At 40.5% G+C, this 16,150-nt stretch overlaps 3 protein-coding genes across 5 annotated transcripts; 1 reads left to right on the forward strand and 2 right to left on the reverse strand.

The window, feature by feature from the left end:
* Positions 1-305: 305 nt before the first annotated feature.
* On the reverse strand, positions 306-2,761 carry LOC115053439 (uncharacterized). Of its 3 annotated transcripts, none has more exons than XM_029518151.1 (6): positions 2,619-2,761; positions 1,556-1,631; positions 1,456-1,467; positions 1,199-1,339; positions 850-992; positions 306-606 (listed from the first exon to the last, which is right to left on the reverse strand). In XM_029518151.1, exons 2-6 carry the CDS (start codon positions 1,620-1,622, stop codon positions 388-390), a joined length of 582 nt encoding a protein of 193 aa, XP_029374011.1. In that variant the 5' UTR covers positions 1,623-1,631; positions 2,619-2,761; the 3' UTR covers positions 306-387. The 3 variants fall into 3 exon arrangements, with proteins under 3 accessions (XP_029374011.1, XP_029374013.1, XP_029374010.1); XM_029518153.1 differs by having other exon boundaries at positions 1,556-1,634; XM_029518150.1 differs by lacking the exon at positions 2,619-2,761 and having other exon boundaries at positions 1,556-2,517.
* Positions 2,762-8,620: 5,859 nt separating this feature from the next.
* Positions 8,621-13,033, forward strand: bco2b (beta-carotene oxygenase 2b). The gene is made up of 12 exons (XM_029517574.1): positions 8,621-8,726; positions 8,848-9,076; positions 9,155-9,268; positions 9,374-9,476; positions 9,618-9,746; positions 9,936-10,096; positions 10,183-10,350; positions 10,451-10,585; positions 11,247-11,429; positions 11,520-11,630; positions 11,800-11,933; positions 12,621-13,033. Exons 2-11 carry the CDS (start codon positions 8,870-8,872, stop codon positions 11,914-11,916), a joined length of 1,428 nt encoding a protein of 475 aa, XP_029373434.1. The 5' UTR covers positions 8,621-8,726; positions 8,848-8,869; the 3' UTR covers positions 11,917-11,933; positions 12,621-13,033.
* Positions 12,440-14,104, reverse strand: tex12 (testis expressed 12). The gene is made up of 4 exons (XM_029516685.1): positions 14,000-14,104; positions 13,667-13,775; positions 13,200-13,251; positions 12,440-12,699 (listed from the first exon to the last, which is right to left on the reverse strand). Exons 1-4 carry the CDS (start codon positions 14,102-14,104, stop codon positions 12,555-12,557), a joined length of 411 nt encoding a protein of 136 aa, XP_029372545.1. The 3' UTR covers positions 12,440-12,554.
* Between the last annotated feature and the right edge of the window lie 2,046 nt (positions 14,105-16,150).

The following is a 16,150-nucleotide window of genomic DNA, read 5'->3' on the forward strand; positions in this document are numbered from 1 at the left end:
TTTGAATCTTTGGCAGTTTTTCTCATGTTAACTTGCAGACTAAATCTTTTGTGTTGGAAATGGGAAGGGGGAAGAAACTAAAACTAAACACTGAATAGTTCCTTCTTTTCCTGAAGCAGAACCAAAGAAAAGTGAAAAATCAGCTCCATAATGATCGCCTTCATTCTGTTAACACATTAAACTCAGAAACATTCAGGACTGATTCAGACTCTGATTCTCCAGAAAGAAACACACTGGTGTGATTGTGTTTTTGAATTTAATGATGACACAAGAGGATAAAGGATACAGTACAATTTGACATAAAACCAAGATGTATATGTTATGTTTAAATCAAAATAAGTCAATGCAATCATATTTACACAAACGTACAAGATTTTTTTTTTTTTTTTAAGAAGTTAGGCTAAACTCGCAGGCGTCATCCGGTACGTCGTAAGCTTTGGAAACCAAGACCAATTTGGACATGTGGTCAGAATTTGAAACAGGCTCGAATCCCAGGAATTTACCTTTAAAAGCAAGGGACTCGAACATGTACTTCTTTGTTCCTTGGAGTTGGGTCAAGTAGAACAAGACGTTCAGATCCATACTGTCGATTTCCTCTGGAATCTCCTACGGAGACACACGACAGGAAGCAGCCTGAGTATTCCTTCCCATCAACATCCACAATCCTGCTGTGGTTTCATTTATTCTTTCCCAAAGTGAGAAGCCAAAATTTGAATGAATGTGTGTTTTCTGCCAAAAACTGTACGGCCACTGTGGAGTTTTTTAGCAGCGCTTCACAGCTGTTCTCTCTCAGGACTGCATGTTCTAGCTACGTGACGGCAGCGTGTGCATCGTCATTTTTATTCTCACCATCGCTTTGGGATAGACTTCATTCTTCTCCTTGCAGCACGCCAGCTTCTTCCTGTTGTCGTCTTTAACAAAGACGATGACTGGCCTCCCCTTCTTCAAGTCGTTGAAACTCTTGTCACAAAATTGGATGTTGAATTTGCATTCTGTAAAGGAAACACAGGACAAGTTGCATAAGACTAAATAATAAATAATGAAGTATTATACAAAAACAATACCAGCTTGGTGATTACAAAAAATCTTAAATAATTTGTGGAAACATTTCTGAGGTGGTTTGAAATTAGCTGAAAATGTTCAGAACCAGTGAACACAGGACACCGAACAGGACATGTGCATTAAAAAAGTATATTACCGTTCTTTTCCTGCTCCTCCTTCGTTAGCTGAAGTGCTTCAAATTTCCCGTCATCGCTTAACAGCAGGATTTTGTCGTCATTGCTATGGAGCCTTCTTATGATGCAACGCTGAGAAACTTTGTAAGCGTCTTCTTCCAAATCTGTATTTTTGAGAGAAAGTCAACGTGCAGCAAATAATGCAAAATAATGAGGCAACACATTTACCAAGGATTGTTTGTTTACAATAAATAAATACGTGAATTTGGATTTTCCTTACCTGAGTCGCCCACTTTAAGGAGAGAGGAAGAAACACCAGATTAGATTTGGGATATGCAACATAACATAACAGGTTAGTTGTTCTCATGAAGAAACGTTACCTGTGAAGTAGAAGGCGTCATGCAGGACAGACACAAAAGAAAGAGTGGAGCAGTCACGGTCAGCCATCAGGTAGGTCTGCTGAGAAACAAACCTGTTACTGGTCACTGAAATGGAAACATGACGGCGATCAACCCGCATCATATTTATATCAATCAGAGGAGAAGGCGGAGCCGAGGAGGCTGGAGGGCGGGATCTCATTTACTGAAGGCATCATTGGTTTATTTGCTGATTGCGGCTCATTAAGGAAGAAATGAAATACGGTTTCTAGCTACAGTGTAAGTGTTTTGAAGTCTCCTGGTCTCAGTCTGAAACACAACACGATGTTCATTTTTTAAATGAAGCTCAGGTCAGCGCCACCTTTGTGATAAACTTGTCACAAACTGGATTAAAAAAAAAGAAAAAGAAAAAGATGATGATTCAAACAAAAAGTGAAAGAAGTCTGATTTAGGAGAGTTGGAGCTTCTGATGGGATTTTTCTAATAATGGTAAAAGGAGTTAGTCACAGAAAATAATACGTTAACAGGTTCACTCACAGCGACCTGAGCTGCAGAATAAAAACCAGAAAACCGCTTGCGTAAATGAAAAAGAGGAACATTCCCCAGGACAGACAGTTTCTAACATCTGTGTAAACAACTCCACACGTCTGACAGATAAATCAACCTTTCCATTCAGCCTGCACACACAGCGGATGATTCTGTGGGGAGAATAATGTCTGAGCTGGGCTCCACTGTGAAACATCCCAGACTTCCTCTGAGCCGCAGTGACTCCTGAATCAAATACCTGGAGGTCAGCTGTTCACGCTGTGACTTTATTGGAGCGCTGCTGTTTTCATCCAAGCAGCATTTCTGCCTGAACATCAGGGATTTTAATGTTATTCTTTCTTTTCCCTTCTCATTCCTTTTAGTAGTTTCTTTCTTTGTTTTTATTTTTCCCTTTCTACCGGCTTCACATTATTTGTCTGCTTGATGTTGTGTGTGTGTGTGTGTGTGTGTGTGTGTGTGTGTGTGTGTGTGTGTGCAGCCACAGGTGAGCTCAGGTGTGGTCGGGTCAAAGTTCACTTACCTTTGGAAGGTGCGGCCGGTTTGTGTGTTTGTTTGTTGCTGTTTTCTTCTTCCCCTCTCCGGACTGTCACACCGGCTCTCCCCCGTTAACGGACACCGACGGGCAGCTCGAGCTTCTCTGGCGCGTGCAGCCTCGTACTCACGTTTTTGTGCGTGAAGCTGAAATCACACTGACACTTTCCGCTGTGACGCAAGGCGGAAGTAAAAAAAAAAAAAAAAAGGGCTCTGCTTTTTCTGTTCCTGTTGATGATACAATGATTGATGAACTATTTCAGTGAGAAAATATTATGAGATAAAAATAAAAGAAGAGCTAAATTACAATAAAACAAAGTGAAACAAAGCATCCATGTGTGTCAGTGGCGCCACCTGCAGGCAGCTGTCTGCATGAACACATGATATCATATAATTCAATAAAAACACTTTAAATCACGGAGACAGCTTTGTTTGCTGGTTTATTTTTTATTTGTTTAGCTAACTTCAGTCATCATTTCATTAAAGTATCTCGTATAAGTTATTGACCAGATCTAATGTGATTTCAGTCTCTCAGAGTTCTTTCATTATTTAGCTTTACTGTCATCGTTCAGCAGCTCCCAGTACACACAAACTGCCAAACTGCAGACACACAATGTTAACAACTTAGTTAACAACTGCCCGGTAAACACAGTGGAATATGTAGTGAGTAGTCAATAATTTCTCTCATCAAACCAGAATAATAATAAACTAGATAAATGAAATGAACATTTGGTATTATATTTTACAGATGTCCAGATATATGACTCTTAATGAAGGCTGATGTTGCAGCTTTGTGTTACAGCTTTTTTCTGCCCCCAAGTGGTCATAAATGATCAGTTATTGTGAGTTTAAACATGACCAGCACGACAAACTGGTCATTTTCTTTTTTATAAACTTTTCATGCTCTCTGCATCAGCTGCCTGCTTGCTTCATGCCCATCAAATAAACATTTCACTGACAATGTGATGTTTTTGCTCTTTGTTGTTGTGTGTTATCAAAAACATGAACTCCAAAGTCGTGGAACATTTAGTGTCTGAAAATAACTGGAACTGGATTCATCTGGTCCTTAATCTGGGATTTCTGGCTCAGATGAGTCTCCAGGGTGTCGGGATCGACCCCAGGCTGGAAACGATGACCTGAACTCTGTGACTTACTCTAACCCAGCAGATAATAGCACCAACAAAAGTTCAGTGACAAGACGTTATCAGAAAAGGCTGTAATATGAGCTCATAAACCCGGTCACTGAGAAGTCACCTGCAGGCCGTGACTCCACACTGAGTTACACTTCCTATGTTGATGCTGCACATCATAAATCCACAAAACTTAACTCATAAACCAGTTCCCTTTTGAACTTTCTACTTTTATTCTAGGTTACGGTCGATGTTAGGTATCAGACTGCTGCTTCATGAAGTCAGTCGATTCCATTTCAACATCACCAGCACTCGCTGTATTTTAGATATTCCTGTAAAGATCAAATTGTGGCCATGAGCTCTCCCAACAAAGCATCAACCTCACAAAAACTTCAGATTACACATCTTTAGCTGGAAGATTTTCAGACCCTGACATGTCCTTCTTTTTATTTTTACTAATTTTGAATCATTATTATCTAATCTGATCTGTGTTCTGTTTCACGGTGGCAGCGTAAATCTGCTGAATCATTAGGAATCTGTTCGGCAGGTTTCTCTGCAGGATTTCAGCAGAAGTTGTGGTCTGGGGAGCCAAATGTCTTCCTGTGGCCCATTCAGTAGATCTTTTTTAGGCACTTTGCCCGGAGCACTCCCTGACAGAGTGGCTGTTTCTGGAGGCCTTGATTTTCTGCTGCTCCTTCCTGTGCCAATAACTAACAAAGCTTTTCTAAATGATGAATTAACTCTCCGTGAAGCAGCATGTAAGATCCCAAAATGTTTTTTTACTAATTTCTGAACCATCACGAATCTGCTTGAGCTTCACAACCTTAGCATGAAACACAGACGCTTGGAGCATCAGGAAATAAAATGAAGGAACGTAATACAGAACTCAGTCTCATCTTTAATTTAATCAGATTCACATTAATTCAGATAGAGCTGTGTTATATTTTAACATGTCGCACTCAGAGTGGCAAATATATCAGAAATCATGGCATGTTTCATATTTTCTGGAAGGTGACCAACTAATTCCATCACGTTTGTGCCCACACCACAGCCGTGAAGCCAGAACCCCCCCAGATGACACCCCAGCAGGCAGACCAGACTTGACCCCCCCCCTTGAGGAAAACACTGGAGCTAAAAGCTAAAGCTGAAAACAGTAAAATCCTTAACGTAAAAATTATGACATCATTAACTAACCATAAACAAGCGTTTATGTTCTTTTCCTCTTTTAACTGGTGTTCTTATAAATTTACTTATTTCTATGTCTGCGTAAAGAACTTTGGTCAACTGGGGTGTTTTGTAAATAAAATGTATTGGATTGGCTCAGCGTGGGTTTTTGATCTCACACTTGGAAAGATTAAAGGGCGGTGCTGGAGGACCTCCGGGTCCAGGAGAGGTCATAAGGTCAAAGAAGTTCAGCTAGGTAAGAAGGCCCAAGACCGTTAAAGCCTTTCAAATCAAATAAGAGATCCTTAAAATCAATCCTGAAGCGCACGGGGAGCCGTAGTGATGTGAGACTGACTGTTGGTCTTCGTCAGCACACACGGCTGAATTCGAAAGAAGGGAACCAGCACTTCCTGGTTAGACTGAGAGACAGACGGGACGGACTGGATTTGTTTTTACAATAATGAAAGCCAATTTTTCTATATTTTCAATGTGAGGGATAAAATCAAAAATGATGCAGGTTCTTTACAAACGCTCCTGGTTTAAAGAAGTTCCTGTCTCTTAGCTTCAGGACCAACAATTAAAACTATATATGTGATTTATACATGTTTAATTTATATATGTAAATTTATTAAAACAACATAAAATGAATGTATATTATTGATTATTATCTCTAATTAAACATATAGATAATTTTGTGTTCTCACTCTTTTGGAATAGTTATTTATGTCATATATGTCTGTAATATCAGAATACATACATTCATCTGAGCTGGAAGAAAACCTGAAGGTTTTCATGTCCAGGCTTTCAAATATGTGCTTTAATAAATCCATTTATGAAAATGAAATGAATGTACACAGACATCAGAGCGAACTCTCATGCTGGTCAACATAAATAGATTTGAGGTTTTTGGTTGGCCAACAACAAGCTGGTTGTTGGTTTCAGATACTTTTTCCTCAGCTGTTGTTCCTCAGCTCAACAAGCTCCTCTTTGTTCCCCCTTAAAGCCACACTGGATATTTTTGGGGATCATAATGTCCTAAATGTGTTAAAGAGGACAGAAAATAGCTTCTTTTTTATGTTATGTTAAGTTTAGTATGTTGTTATATGTGCTTTTTGAAAACAGAGATTATTATGATTGTTGTAATATAATCATGCAGAAACACTAAATTCACTCACTAACTCGGCTGAATCTGTTCTGATTCAGTTCTTCTAATACTACATCCACATTTCCTCATTCTTCTTGTTTAAGCAGAAATATATGCAACTTCATTGTGGTGAATTTCTGTCACTTGGAATCTGGAAATTCCACAGAGGAGTGAAATTTGCTTCTCTTGACTGTTAAATCTCGGCGCTGACGACCGCAGGGCACAAGTTGTTGTGGTGGGAGTTTCCCTAAAGCAGTTGGTGAAGATAAATAATTATTTATATAAAAGTTTCAGGATCTGAAACTGACAAACTGCTGTGTCACTGATTTTATCTTTTCCTTTTTCATTTTTCAAACTTTTCCAACAAACATTAATAATCCTTCACCTCTCACTTCATCAGGTCCGATATCAGATTGAATAAAACCCATAAATGCGCCATTGAAGGAAAAGTTGGACATTTATCTAAAAGAGAGGCTAAAACCTGGTGGTCTTAGGTCTCCAGGTTTTGCTTTCTCCTTCAAACGTTCCCCATTTAAGCAAATCAAAATCACCTGAACTTGAAGGTGATCTCTGTGATTCATAAAAACGAATGCAGTCGAACTGCTGTGTTTTTAAACTGTGCAGGAAAGTAAAGTTCACATATTGCTTAGGAAAGGTTCAGTCCTTTAAATACTTCAGCTAAAATGGGAACTGACTAATATTTGGTCTCTTTTGGTTTTTTTTTATAATATTTTGAAAAAATGATGATATAATGGAGTTAATGGCCCAATCAGGTGTGCTGCTTGACAAAGTCCTGCCCTTTGTTTCACCTTTATTGTGCATGATAAACAACGGTCATTGGTCCATAAAGATTACAAAGTGGGGCTGATAAATTCTGATGTCGAAGCTTCCAGCCTGGAAGATATAATGTCCTATTAAATAAACTGAGTGTTTTATTTTGCTGCTACTGTCTTTCCTTTACTCAGTCAGTAGAGGAACTGACTGTTGTTGTTTTTGACAACGAAGATACATTCAGATGAAACATGGAGAGAAAATGTCGAACTGAACTCATTTTGTTGAGTTGTTGAAACGATAAATAAAACAAACAACAAAACTGAATGCAAATAACCAAAATGGAAATATTTCAAATGTACGTGTTTTATTTTTCCACTGTGAATTTAAAAAATGCCCGGGTGAACTTCAGACTTCTTGGTTGAGTAATAACCACCACCACTGTAACGGCTCTGTGAGGAAACACAGAGTGCAGTAATCTGATATCTGATCTGAACTGGTGATCAGGACCCCCCAGGACCAGACCAGAGAATATGGACCAGGAAGACCACTGAGATGACTCACTGTATTTATGGAGGAAAAGGGACAGAATTTAACATACCAGTTCATTAAATGTAAAATATATCAAATTATTTCACTAATTAATTAATTATTTCATGTTATTTGGTCTTGTTGCAGTGCTTCATGAATTTATTTTATCTGTCCGGTGATCAGAGAGGAAAAGAATTCAGCTGTGACTGATGAGCAGTTGGACCGTGTTGTAGTGATGTCCACAGAAGACATCCAAACTGTGGCTACAAGCTGTTCAGGTAATAATACGGCCTCGTTGTGGAGGAATAATCCAGGTAGGATTATTCAGGATTACACCTGTAACACACACAGAGGTGTGTTACAAAAACAGTTAACAGCTAATGTTAGACAAAAGGAGTGAGTAATGAGATCATCAGTAGAAATGTAGTGGAGTAAAAAGTACAGTATTTGTCCTGAAGTGAAAGTAAAAGTACCCCCCAAAAATAATCCTCCAGTAAAATACAGATACTGTACAGATCCTGAAAAACTGTACTGAAGCGCAGTACTCCAGTAAATTTACTTTGTTTCTGTTCACCCCTGTTGCTGACATATATTCACTTGGTTCGTTCTGCTCCATATAAACTAGAAATAAATAGAAACTTTCAAAATGTTTGAATGTTTCCATACACCGAAATTATAAAACAACAAACAGGCAGATAGAACTTCCTCCAGTTTCTATTTCAGAGCACATCTTTGTGCACACTTAAGAACATAAAGCGGTGACTATGCAGAAATAAAGAGCTACTTTCAGAAATTATTGATCATGGTGATTTTGATAATTGTCAGTAAAATCAAGTGATTATCTCTGAATAAGTTCCCTTTATCTGGTCACAGAGTACTTCTGTTTAGCACAAACTTACATAAGCGTGAAAGTGTGTCAGTGTCTGGCTTCATCTGAGCGTTTCAGAGGGGTGTGACGAAGACGAGCAAGATATAAAGTCTGAGGAGAAACTGCAGCACTACAACACAACTGAGCTGCAGACATGGAAACCAACACACGTCAGCAGAAGACCTCAGGTGAGCATTTATGCACCATCTGACTTCGTATCAGATGACACCTGTTTGTCCTGCATTGTGGAGGAATTTTGTGTAAAATTTGCTAAACTTTGTTTCCTGCAGGATTCAAAAAATCCAAGTCCAAAAAGCAGGTGAAGCACTTCACAGGCGTGCAGGGTCTGCCCTGCATCGAGAAGATCGTGAGCTCAGTGGACGACAATCCCGAACCCATCAACACCGACGTGACCGGCAGGATCCCAAAGTGGATCAACGGGAGCTTCCTCAGAAACGGGCCCGGAAAGTTTGAGATCGGGAATCAGAGGTGAGTTCAATCACTGTCAGCCCTGAAACTCCTCGAAGAGCGTTGGCTGATGGTTTCACTTTTCATGTTGGTTCATGTTGGTTAAACAGCTTTGACTTGAGGCTCTCTCCACTCTCACCAGGTTCAACCACTGGTTCGACGGCATGGCCCTGCTGCACCAGTTCAAGATCTGCAACGGTCAGGTGACCTACAAGAGCCGCTTCCTGTCCAGTGACAGCTACCAAGCCAACAGCGAGCACAACCGCATCGCCGTGTCCGAGTTTGGGACCGTCACCATGCCGGACCCCTGCAAAAACTTCTTCCAGCGCTTCCTGTCAAGATTTGAAATACCGAGTGAGTTTCAGGTCACAGTTGACTTCCCAGAAATCTTCAGCTGAGTGAAATGTGTGAACGTTTTTTAACTGTGGCAGCGTCTTCCTCCTCTAGAGCCCACAGACAACGCCAACGTGAGCTTTGTGACCTACAAAGGGGATTATTACGTCAGCACAGAAACCAACATCATGCACAAGGTGGACCCCGAGACTCTGGAGACAACCAAGAAGGTGAGGTGGTGTGAAATGTGGCTGATCATTTCTGAGAATAAATGAGAATCTTATTCATTTTATTCGTCAGAACAAAAGGTTTTTCCACTCGTTTGTTCCTGGTAGGTGGACTGGAGCAAATTCATTGCTGTTAATGGAGCGACTGCACACCCCCACACTGAGCCTGATGGGACGTCCTACAACATGGGAAACTCCTACAGTGGCAAAGGTAGTTCAGAAGCATCAGGAACCTGTAGAGTAAAATTCAGCTTCCCCGTCCTTCAGACACACAACAGTTAGAAGTTCTGGACGAATAGAGTTTAAAAGGTAAAGGAGCAAAATGTCCTGATGGTGTTCTGTTTTTTGACAGGAGCTTATTACAACATCATCCGAGTGCCGCCGACCAAGAGCACAGAGGACGAAACTCTGGAGGGAGCCACGGTGCTGTGTTCGATTCCCTCAGCGGACAAGACTAAACCCTCCTACTACCACAGCTTTGGTGAGTCAGAAGTTCTCAAACCGTTTCACCTCTCTAAAGCCTGAACAAATGACTGAATTGATAATCAAAAAGGATTTTTCTGTTGAGCTGCTGATTGATTACGTTACTTAAAATGATCCTACACAATGATGAGACCATGAAAATAGTCAGATATCTAAAAGCTAATATGATCTTCTCACTCCATCATAGCAATGTCGAAGAACTACGTGGTGTTCATCGAGCAGCCCATCAAGATGGACCTGTTGAAGATCGTGACAGGAAAGCTGAGAGGGAAGAGCATCAGCGCCGGCTTTTCATGGGATCCAAAACTCAACACCGTCTTCCACCTGATTCACAAGCAGACGGGGACGGTGAGGTTCTCCTCAGAACCAGGTCTATGAGGTGTGCAAAACAAAGGTGGGCTGTTCTCATTCGTCTGGTCGATCTTGTGCTTCAGGTCAGCTCCATCAAGTATGTGGCCAAGCCGATGTCAACCTTCCATCAGATCAACGCATACGAGGAGGACGGCTTCTTGATCGTAGACATGTGCGCCTCAGATGACGGCCAGGCCATCGCCAACTACAACATCCAGAACCTGCGCAAGTCTGGAGAAGCTCTCGATGAGGTGAGGCCCACGGGACGTTCTCCCTTCTGGTGGATGTTCAGCTGTTTTGGCTTCTGTCGACCATCTGTTGGTTCGATGAGCAGCTTCCTGTTTCCTTCAGGTATATAACACCTTGTGCAGAGTGTTCCCACGGCGTTTCGTTCTTCCTCTCAACGTGGACGACGACACACCCTACAGCCAGAACCTGAACCAGCCTGGGAGCTCAGCCACCGCCATGAGAATTTCACAACACAAAGTAAGAAGCCGACACGAACGAACACGCAGGACACAGGTAACACGCAGGAAACAAAGCTGGTGTTGTAAAAGAGAAGATGGCAGCTCCTGCTGATAGCAGAGCGAACACTGATAAAACAGAACCAGCCCAGTATAAACAGATTACCGATTTAATCTGTTCTCACCTCATGCTGTTTTAGTACTGCACAAACACAATTCACAACTCACACTGACTTTAGTAGTAATTAATGATATTAACTGTAATGAAAATGTATAAACTTTATAATCCCACAGAAAATAAAGCCCCCGTCCTCCTGAACTCTCTGAGTTTAATTGGATTTCTACCCGTTAAGCTCAGCCTGTTTTTCAGTAGCTCTTCTACATATTTACATTCAACATAATCATCAATACAGATTTAATTGTTCCCACCACAGAGTCAATTTGTTTTTCACACCAGGGATTCGAAGAAATCAGCACGATTTTATCAGACTGCTGGCTCTCTAGACACTGTCAGGGAATTTATAGCTCAGGCAGACGGAAAACCTTTCACTGAATGTTTCAGAAAAGGTCATTTCTATATGAAAAGAAGCACGTTTGCGGTGTTATTGTGCCTTTCTTGGTGTCATGGCTGCCACCATTCCCAGGTCTCATCACCCAGGTTGCTGTTCTCTCTCTTGGTTCAGGTCTTCTGTACTCATGAAGACCTCCACGGGGAGGATCTTCACCAATATGGCGGTCTGGAGTTCCCTCAGATCAACTACGGCAAGTACAACACCCGTCCCTACCGCTACTTCTACGGCTGTGGCTTCAGACACCTCGTAGGAGACACCCTGATCAAGATGGACCTGAAGGGGAAACGCATGAAGGTGAGTCCGAGATCCTTCCAGCCCCTTCCGATTGTTTGAATGACACGAAGAACACCTGCGGAAGACTAATGAAGCACCGCCCTCTCACAGGTGTGGGAACATCCTGGTCTTTATCCCTCTGAGCCCGTCTTCGTACCCGCCCCCAACGCCACGGAGGAGGACGATGGCGTCATCTTGTCTGTCGTCATCACTCCACATAAGGTCAGTTGAATTCAGATAAAAGGTTTTGGAGAAAGAAAGGAAAGGATTGTTTTGTTCAATTTTTAAAACTGTAGCGGTGAAATGGGAGAGGAAGGCAACGAGGAAGGAAGAAGCTCATTTTGGTGCCTGAATTCTGAATCCTTTAATTCTTTGTCGTTATTCTCTTCAGGATAAGGGCACATTCCTTCTGGTTTTAGACGCCAAGACGTTTGAGGAAGTGGGTCGGGCTGCGGTGCCTGTCAACATCCCCTACGGCTTCCATGGAACATTCAATGCCACTGCGTAGACACAATGGCAACATGGGTATGCGCACAATTTAAATTTGCATACGTTTAAAAATTGAGAAGAAAAAATTTGAAGGAAAAAAAAAGGAAGTGATGAGTAAACTCACTTTGGCCCTCTGAGTTAATGTTAATACAATGATTGAATAACTTTTTTATTGTAAATCCCTCACTTCAGTGTGTGTTCATTTTCTTTTTCCAAACATCTATTTTTGTGAACTCAGCTCAACAAAAGGCTGCCAGCTTTGACTGTAGGACAGCACCCTCTGCTGAATAGGAACACATTTGGAGCACAAGACAGGTGGCAGTAAAACACTAAAGCGCAAATAAAAAACTGCAGATTTGTGCAGCTTCCGTCCTTCATACGCATACTGAACATCCTTTAAGTATCTCTAAGAAATAATGATTTACTTAATTTCAAAAAAGTTGTTTTGATCATTTGCATTGAGATTTGTGGACAAACAAAAGACAAACCCACAACTCAGACTTCCACCTGTAAACACCCAAGTTTATTTTATGGAGTGAAGCTATTTATTAGTTAATGTGACAGAGACCAAACGTTTACACGGCTGCTGACAGCAGGAAAAGATTTCTCCGTTAAAATCAACAGCGACACGTTTCATCTTGCTGGTGACGTCCGTGTTCAGCCCTGCAGCTTATCGGAAATGAGGGCTAACGTTTGCCTCAGGTGGTTTTTCTTGTCTTTCAGGAAGGATTCCAGGTTTCGAGCTTCTGTCAAAACTCCCTCCAACTCTTTCATCTGTGCAGCATCGGCTGCAGCTCTCTCACTGAAACAAACACAATGTGCCAGCTAAAAACAAACTGGTGCTTCTTGTGTGGAGAAGGTTCGATCCCCAAGTGCTCACGGGTTTCTGTGGAAAAGCTGAGGATTGTTCTTAAGAGAGCTGCCAGGTGGTTTTACTGATTAAGTGTGAACGGGAAAGTTTGGACACTAAACAAAAATTCCAACATTTATGATCTCACATCTCGATCATCTGCAAACGTTTGCGCTCACTAATGTCAGAGTGCAGGTGAGTCTCATCAGACTGCGTCACATTTCCACAGGTGACAGTAAAAGACATTAAAACGGATTTCAAAATACTGAATTGGTATTGGACTATTATTGTGGTGATCTATTTTAACTGGAGGATTGTTTTTCTCAATTCAGCTCCACAAATCATCACCGCAATACACACAAACATCTTTTCTTACATTCCTTTTAGCATATTTTCCATCTCTTTAAATATAAAGTACATTGAGTGAGTCTAGCTGTTTAAATAAAACATACCTTAACACTTTGGCAAATTTTGAAAGCAGCATGTTGACCTCTCTGGTGGCACCTGTAACAGGAGCCATGTCACATTTCAGCAGTGGAAACCAAACCCTCACCCGAGTTTGATAATCAATATAATTCTAATTCTAATTTGAGTTCACTGGCTGCACACCAATTCAAACGTCCAGAACCAGGACAAAGAATACTTCAAACAACAACAACCACTGACAGTTTGTTCATTTTTCTGAACGTGTTAACGATATGAGCACATTTAAGACACATCCTGTTTATCTCACACTGTACAGCTGACCTGCTTCTGACTTCCTGTAATTAGTTTTTAACAGCGTGTTGATTCTCTCACTTGTTTGGTTGTGAAAAATCACAGACAATTCTGAAAAGATATGCATGAACACAACTGTCTTCTGTGTGGGCTAAAATTGTCATAATCTAATGCAACAATAATTTGTGTAACTTACACATACCTGCTGCTGTAGCCTCAAATAAATCCCCTGACTCCAAAGTGGATGGTTCGTTGGGCAGCTTTCTCTTCTTAGGTGGAGATCTGTCTTGATTTGCAGGTGTACATTCAATCTGTTGCAATGAGGAAAGACTGATTGCACTAAAGCCTCAGTGATGTGAATCTACATCGAGGAAACATCTCAATCTTCGACACAAGTATCTCCAGCACAAACACAACTTTGGTGTTCTTTTGACATTTAAGGAAAAACAACAATCATGCAGTGACCACCAGAAGAAATAACAGCAAATCAAGAAAACCTTCACTTCTTTCATTTTCCACACACAGCTGCTCTGACCTCTCGGCTTGTTGGCTTTTCTGGGCTTTTGTTGACGTTGTTGTTGACTGTCCTCTTTTTCACTGCTGGTAGATTCACTTTTCCTTCCACAGGTGCTCCGTTCATTGTGATATTTCTCTGAAAATGATATAAGACTGTAAATTGCCTCTTTATCACAAACATCTGAGTCTGCACAGAAACGTTCCTCCAGCAGTAAGAAGCTACACAGTTTCACTATGTGAAATAAATAGGGATGTGCCAAAAAAAATAAAAAATTAATTAAATAAAAAATAAATAAATAAAAAGATCGATTCATATATGAATCGTAATTTTCATTTACTGCAATTCAGAATCGATTTAAAATGTCCCAAAATCAATAAAAAATAAATAAATAAATAAAATAAAACACATCCTCAGGCTGTCTGTCTGAGATTTGGCAAAGATTTGGACTCATTTTGGTTTTCACCTATAGCCCTATAAAATCAGTTTTATTTTTTCCCATATTCGTCCCCCCCAGTTTTTTCCAGGTCCGGTCCTGGCGGTTGCTGCTCCTTGCTGTAGCCCGGTCCATTACGTCATCAATTAACCAATTAACTTAGACAGCGCCACCTGCTGCTCAGGTCAACAGGTACAGTCACATCATTGAACCTAGACACGTTCAGGTGAGTCCACCGGGAATCGAACCGAATTCCGTTTTTTCTGATGACCGGGCCTTTTTACCGACTGCCCGGGAGGACCCAGCTGGACAGCAGAACGAGGAACTCCTGTTCACCTGCACTAATGTTGTTATTTAATGCAACAATTCCACCTAAATGGATAAAAGTTTGACTTAATAAACGTGAAAAAGACACTCTGATGTCTCCGTTTGTCATTCTGGAGGAGACCATGAAGCCGTGGAAGCTAGCTTGATTAGCAGTAGCCTTTGATGTAACTAGTGGTGTGTTATCGTTAAGAATATAAATATTACGTTATAAAACCAGCTTTAACCCGCACAGACAGTGAAAGGCACCGATATGTCTTCATACATGTGGGTGTCAAAGAGCCAGTAAAAATAAAAAGCTAGAGTTGAAATCAGAATGCGAGCTAACGTCGTCTCAGTTAGCTAGCCGTTAGCCAACCGTTAATTGGCTAGCTGTTAGCTCGCCCTTTGGCTAACTTCCACTTACCCGGTTAAATGTGTCAGAAAATCATTCACCTGACGAATTATCCGTTAATTCATGGCTATGTCGGTTCGACTTCCCCGGTTAGTCGGTGCTTTATCGAGTTTTAGTATTTATTTTTTTCAAAGTTAAAGTTAAATCAGCAGCCGGTCGATGGGGGGTGATGCGTTCAGGGCCCTCTCGTTAACCCGGGAGTTCTGCTCACAAAGTGACTTCAATCAATCAATCAATCGATCTAATTATGTATGTATAATCTATCTGTCTGGAGTTTTATTATTTGGTAGTTAAATGTGTGTCTAATCTTTGAAAGCTGTTGGTCATAAGACTTCTTCAAAATGACATAAGGTGGAAAGAATGAAAAATAGAAAAGCTCCATTTAGAAGAAACTTTTAATGAAAGTACAGTCACCTTTTGCTGGCCTGGTCTAAGAGTGGCACACACAGTTGTTTATTTATGGACAAAATGGAGAATACTCCATCATCTCATCCCTCTGGATGAAATCAATGGGATCATTTTTTATTATAGGAAGGTTAAGTACACTGGGAGTAAAGCAGAAAAAGCTTATGTGTCACTTATTCAAATAAGTAATTTTCATTTTTCAACTTCGGTTTGTTCATTTCAAAGTTCATTTGGATTCATTATTCATGCTGCCTTTACTTGTTGATGTGTATATTTCATTTGTCTTCCAAAAGAAACAGAAACGGGATTAAGATTCAAAATGTGTTTTAAAAGGGTATTGCCATTCCGCTCATTATTGTTCACAAATTACATATACAAATAAAATAATCAGTGAAAATAAAATATGTGAAACACACATAGACAAAAATAAAATACAATAAAATAAATCAACAACTGTTGCATGAAATAATAATATACACCTCTCTCTCTATATATAAGATATATATGTGTTTGGCCAAATTATAGTTGTTGATAATGATAATGGATTTCCTCTAATTATCCATGCAGATATGTTTATGTATGTCAATGTGTATATCTTCTATTTTTCTTGCTG

Source organism: Echeneis naucrates, chromosome 13, assembly GCF_900963305.1.
Source record: "Echeneis naucrates chromosome 13, fEcheNa1.1, whole genome shotgun sequence".
Lineage (NCBI taxonomy): Eukaryota > Metazoa > Chordata > Actinopteri > Carangiformes > Echeneidae > Echeneis > Echeneis naucrates.

Coding starts and splice junctions, on each gene's coding strand:
- tex12 (XM_029516685.1), bottom strand. CDS start 14,104: ATGAACGGAGCACCTGTGGAAGGAAAAGTGAATCTACCAGCAGTGAAA. Junction 13,252..13,666: donor ATTTGAGGCTACAGCAGCAG/GTATGTGTAAGT, acceptor CTCCTGTTACAG/GTGCCACCAGAGAGGTCAAC. Junction 12,700..13,199: donor AAATTTGCCAAAGTGTTAAG/GTATGTTTTATT, acceptor TGTTTGTTTCAG/TGAGAGAGCTGCAGCCGATG.
- bco2b (XM_029517574.1), top strand. CDS start 8,870: ATGGCCCTGCTGCACCAGTTCAAGATCTGCAACGGTCAGGTGACCTAC. Junction 9,269..9,373: donor CTCTGGAGACAACCAAGAAG/GTGAGGTGGTGT, acceptor TGTTCCTGGTAG/GTGGACTGGAGCAAATTCAT. Junction 10,586..11,246: donor TGAGAATTTCACAACACAAA/GTAAGAAGCCGA, acceptor CTCTTGGTTCAG/GTCTTCTGTACTCATGAAGA.
- LOC115053439 (XM_029518150.1), bottom strand. CDS start 1,754: ATGAGATCCCGCCCTCCAGCCTCCTCGGCTCCGCCTTCTCCTCTGATT. Junction 993..1,198: donor GGAGGAGCAGGAAAAGAACG/GTAATATACTTT, acceptor TTTCCTTTACAG/AATGCAAATTCAACATCCAA. Junction 607..849: donor AAGTCTATCCCAAAGCGATG/GTGAGAATAAAA, acceptor GTGTCTCCGTAG/GAGATTCCAGAGGAAATCGA.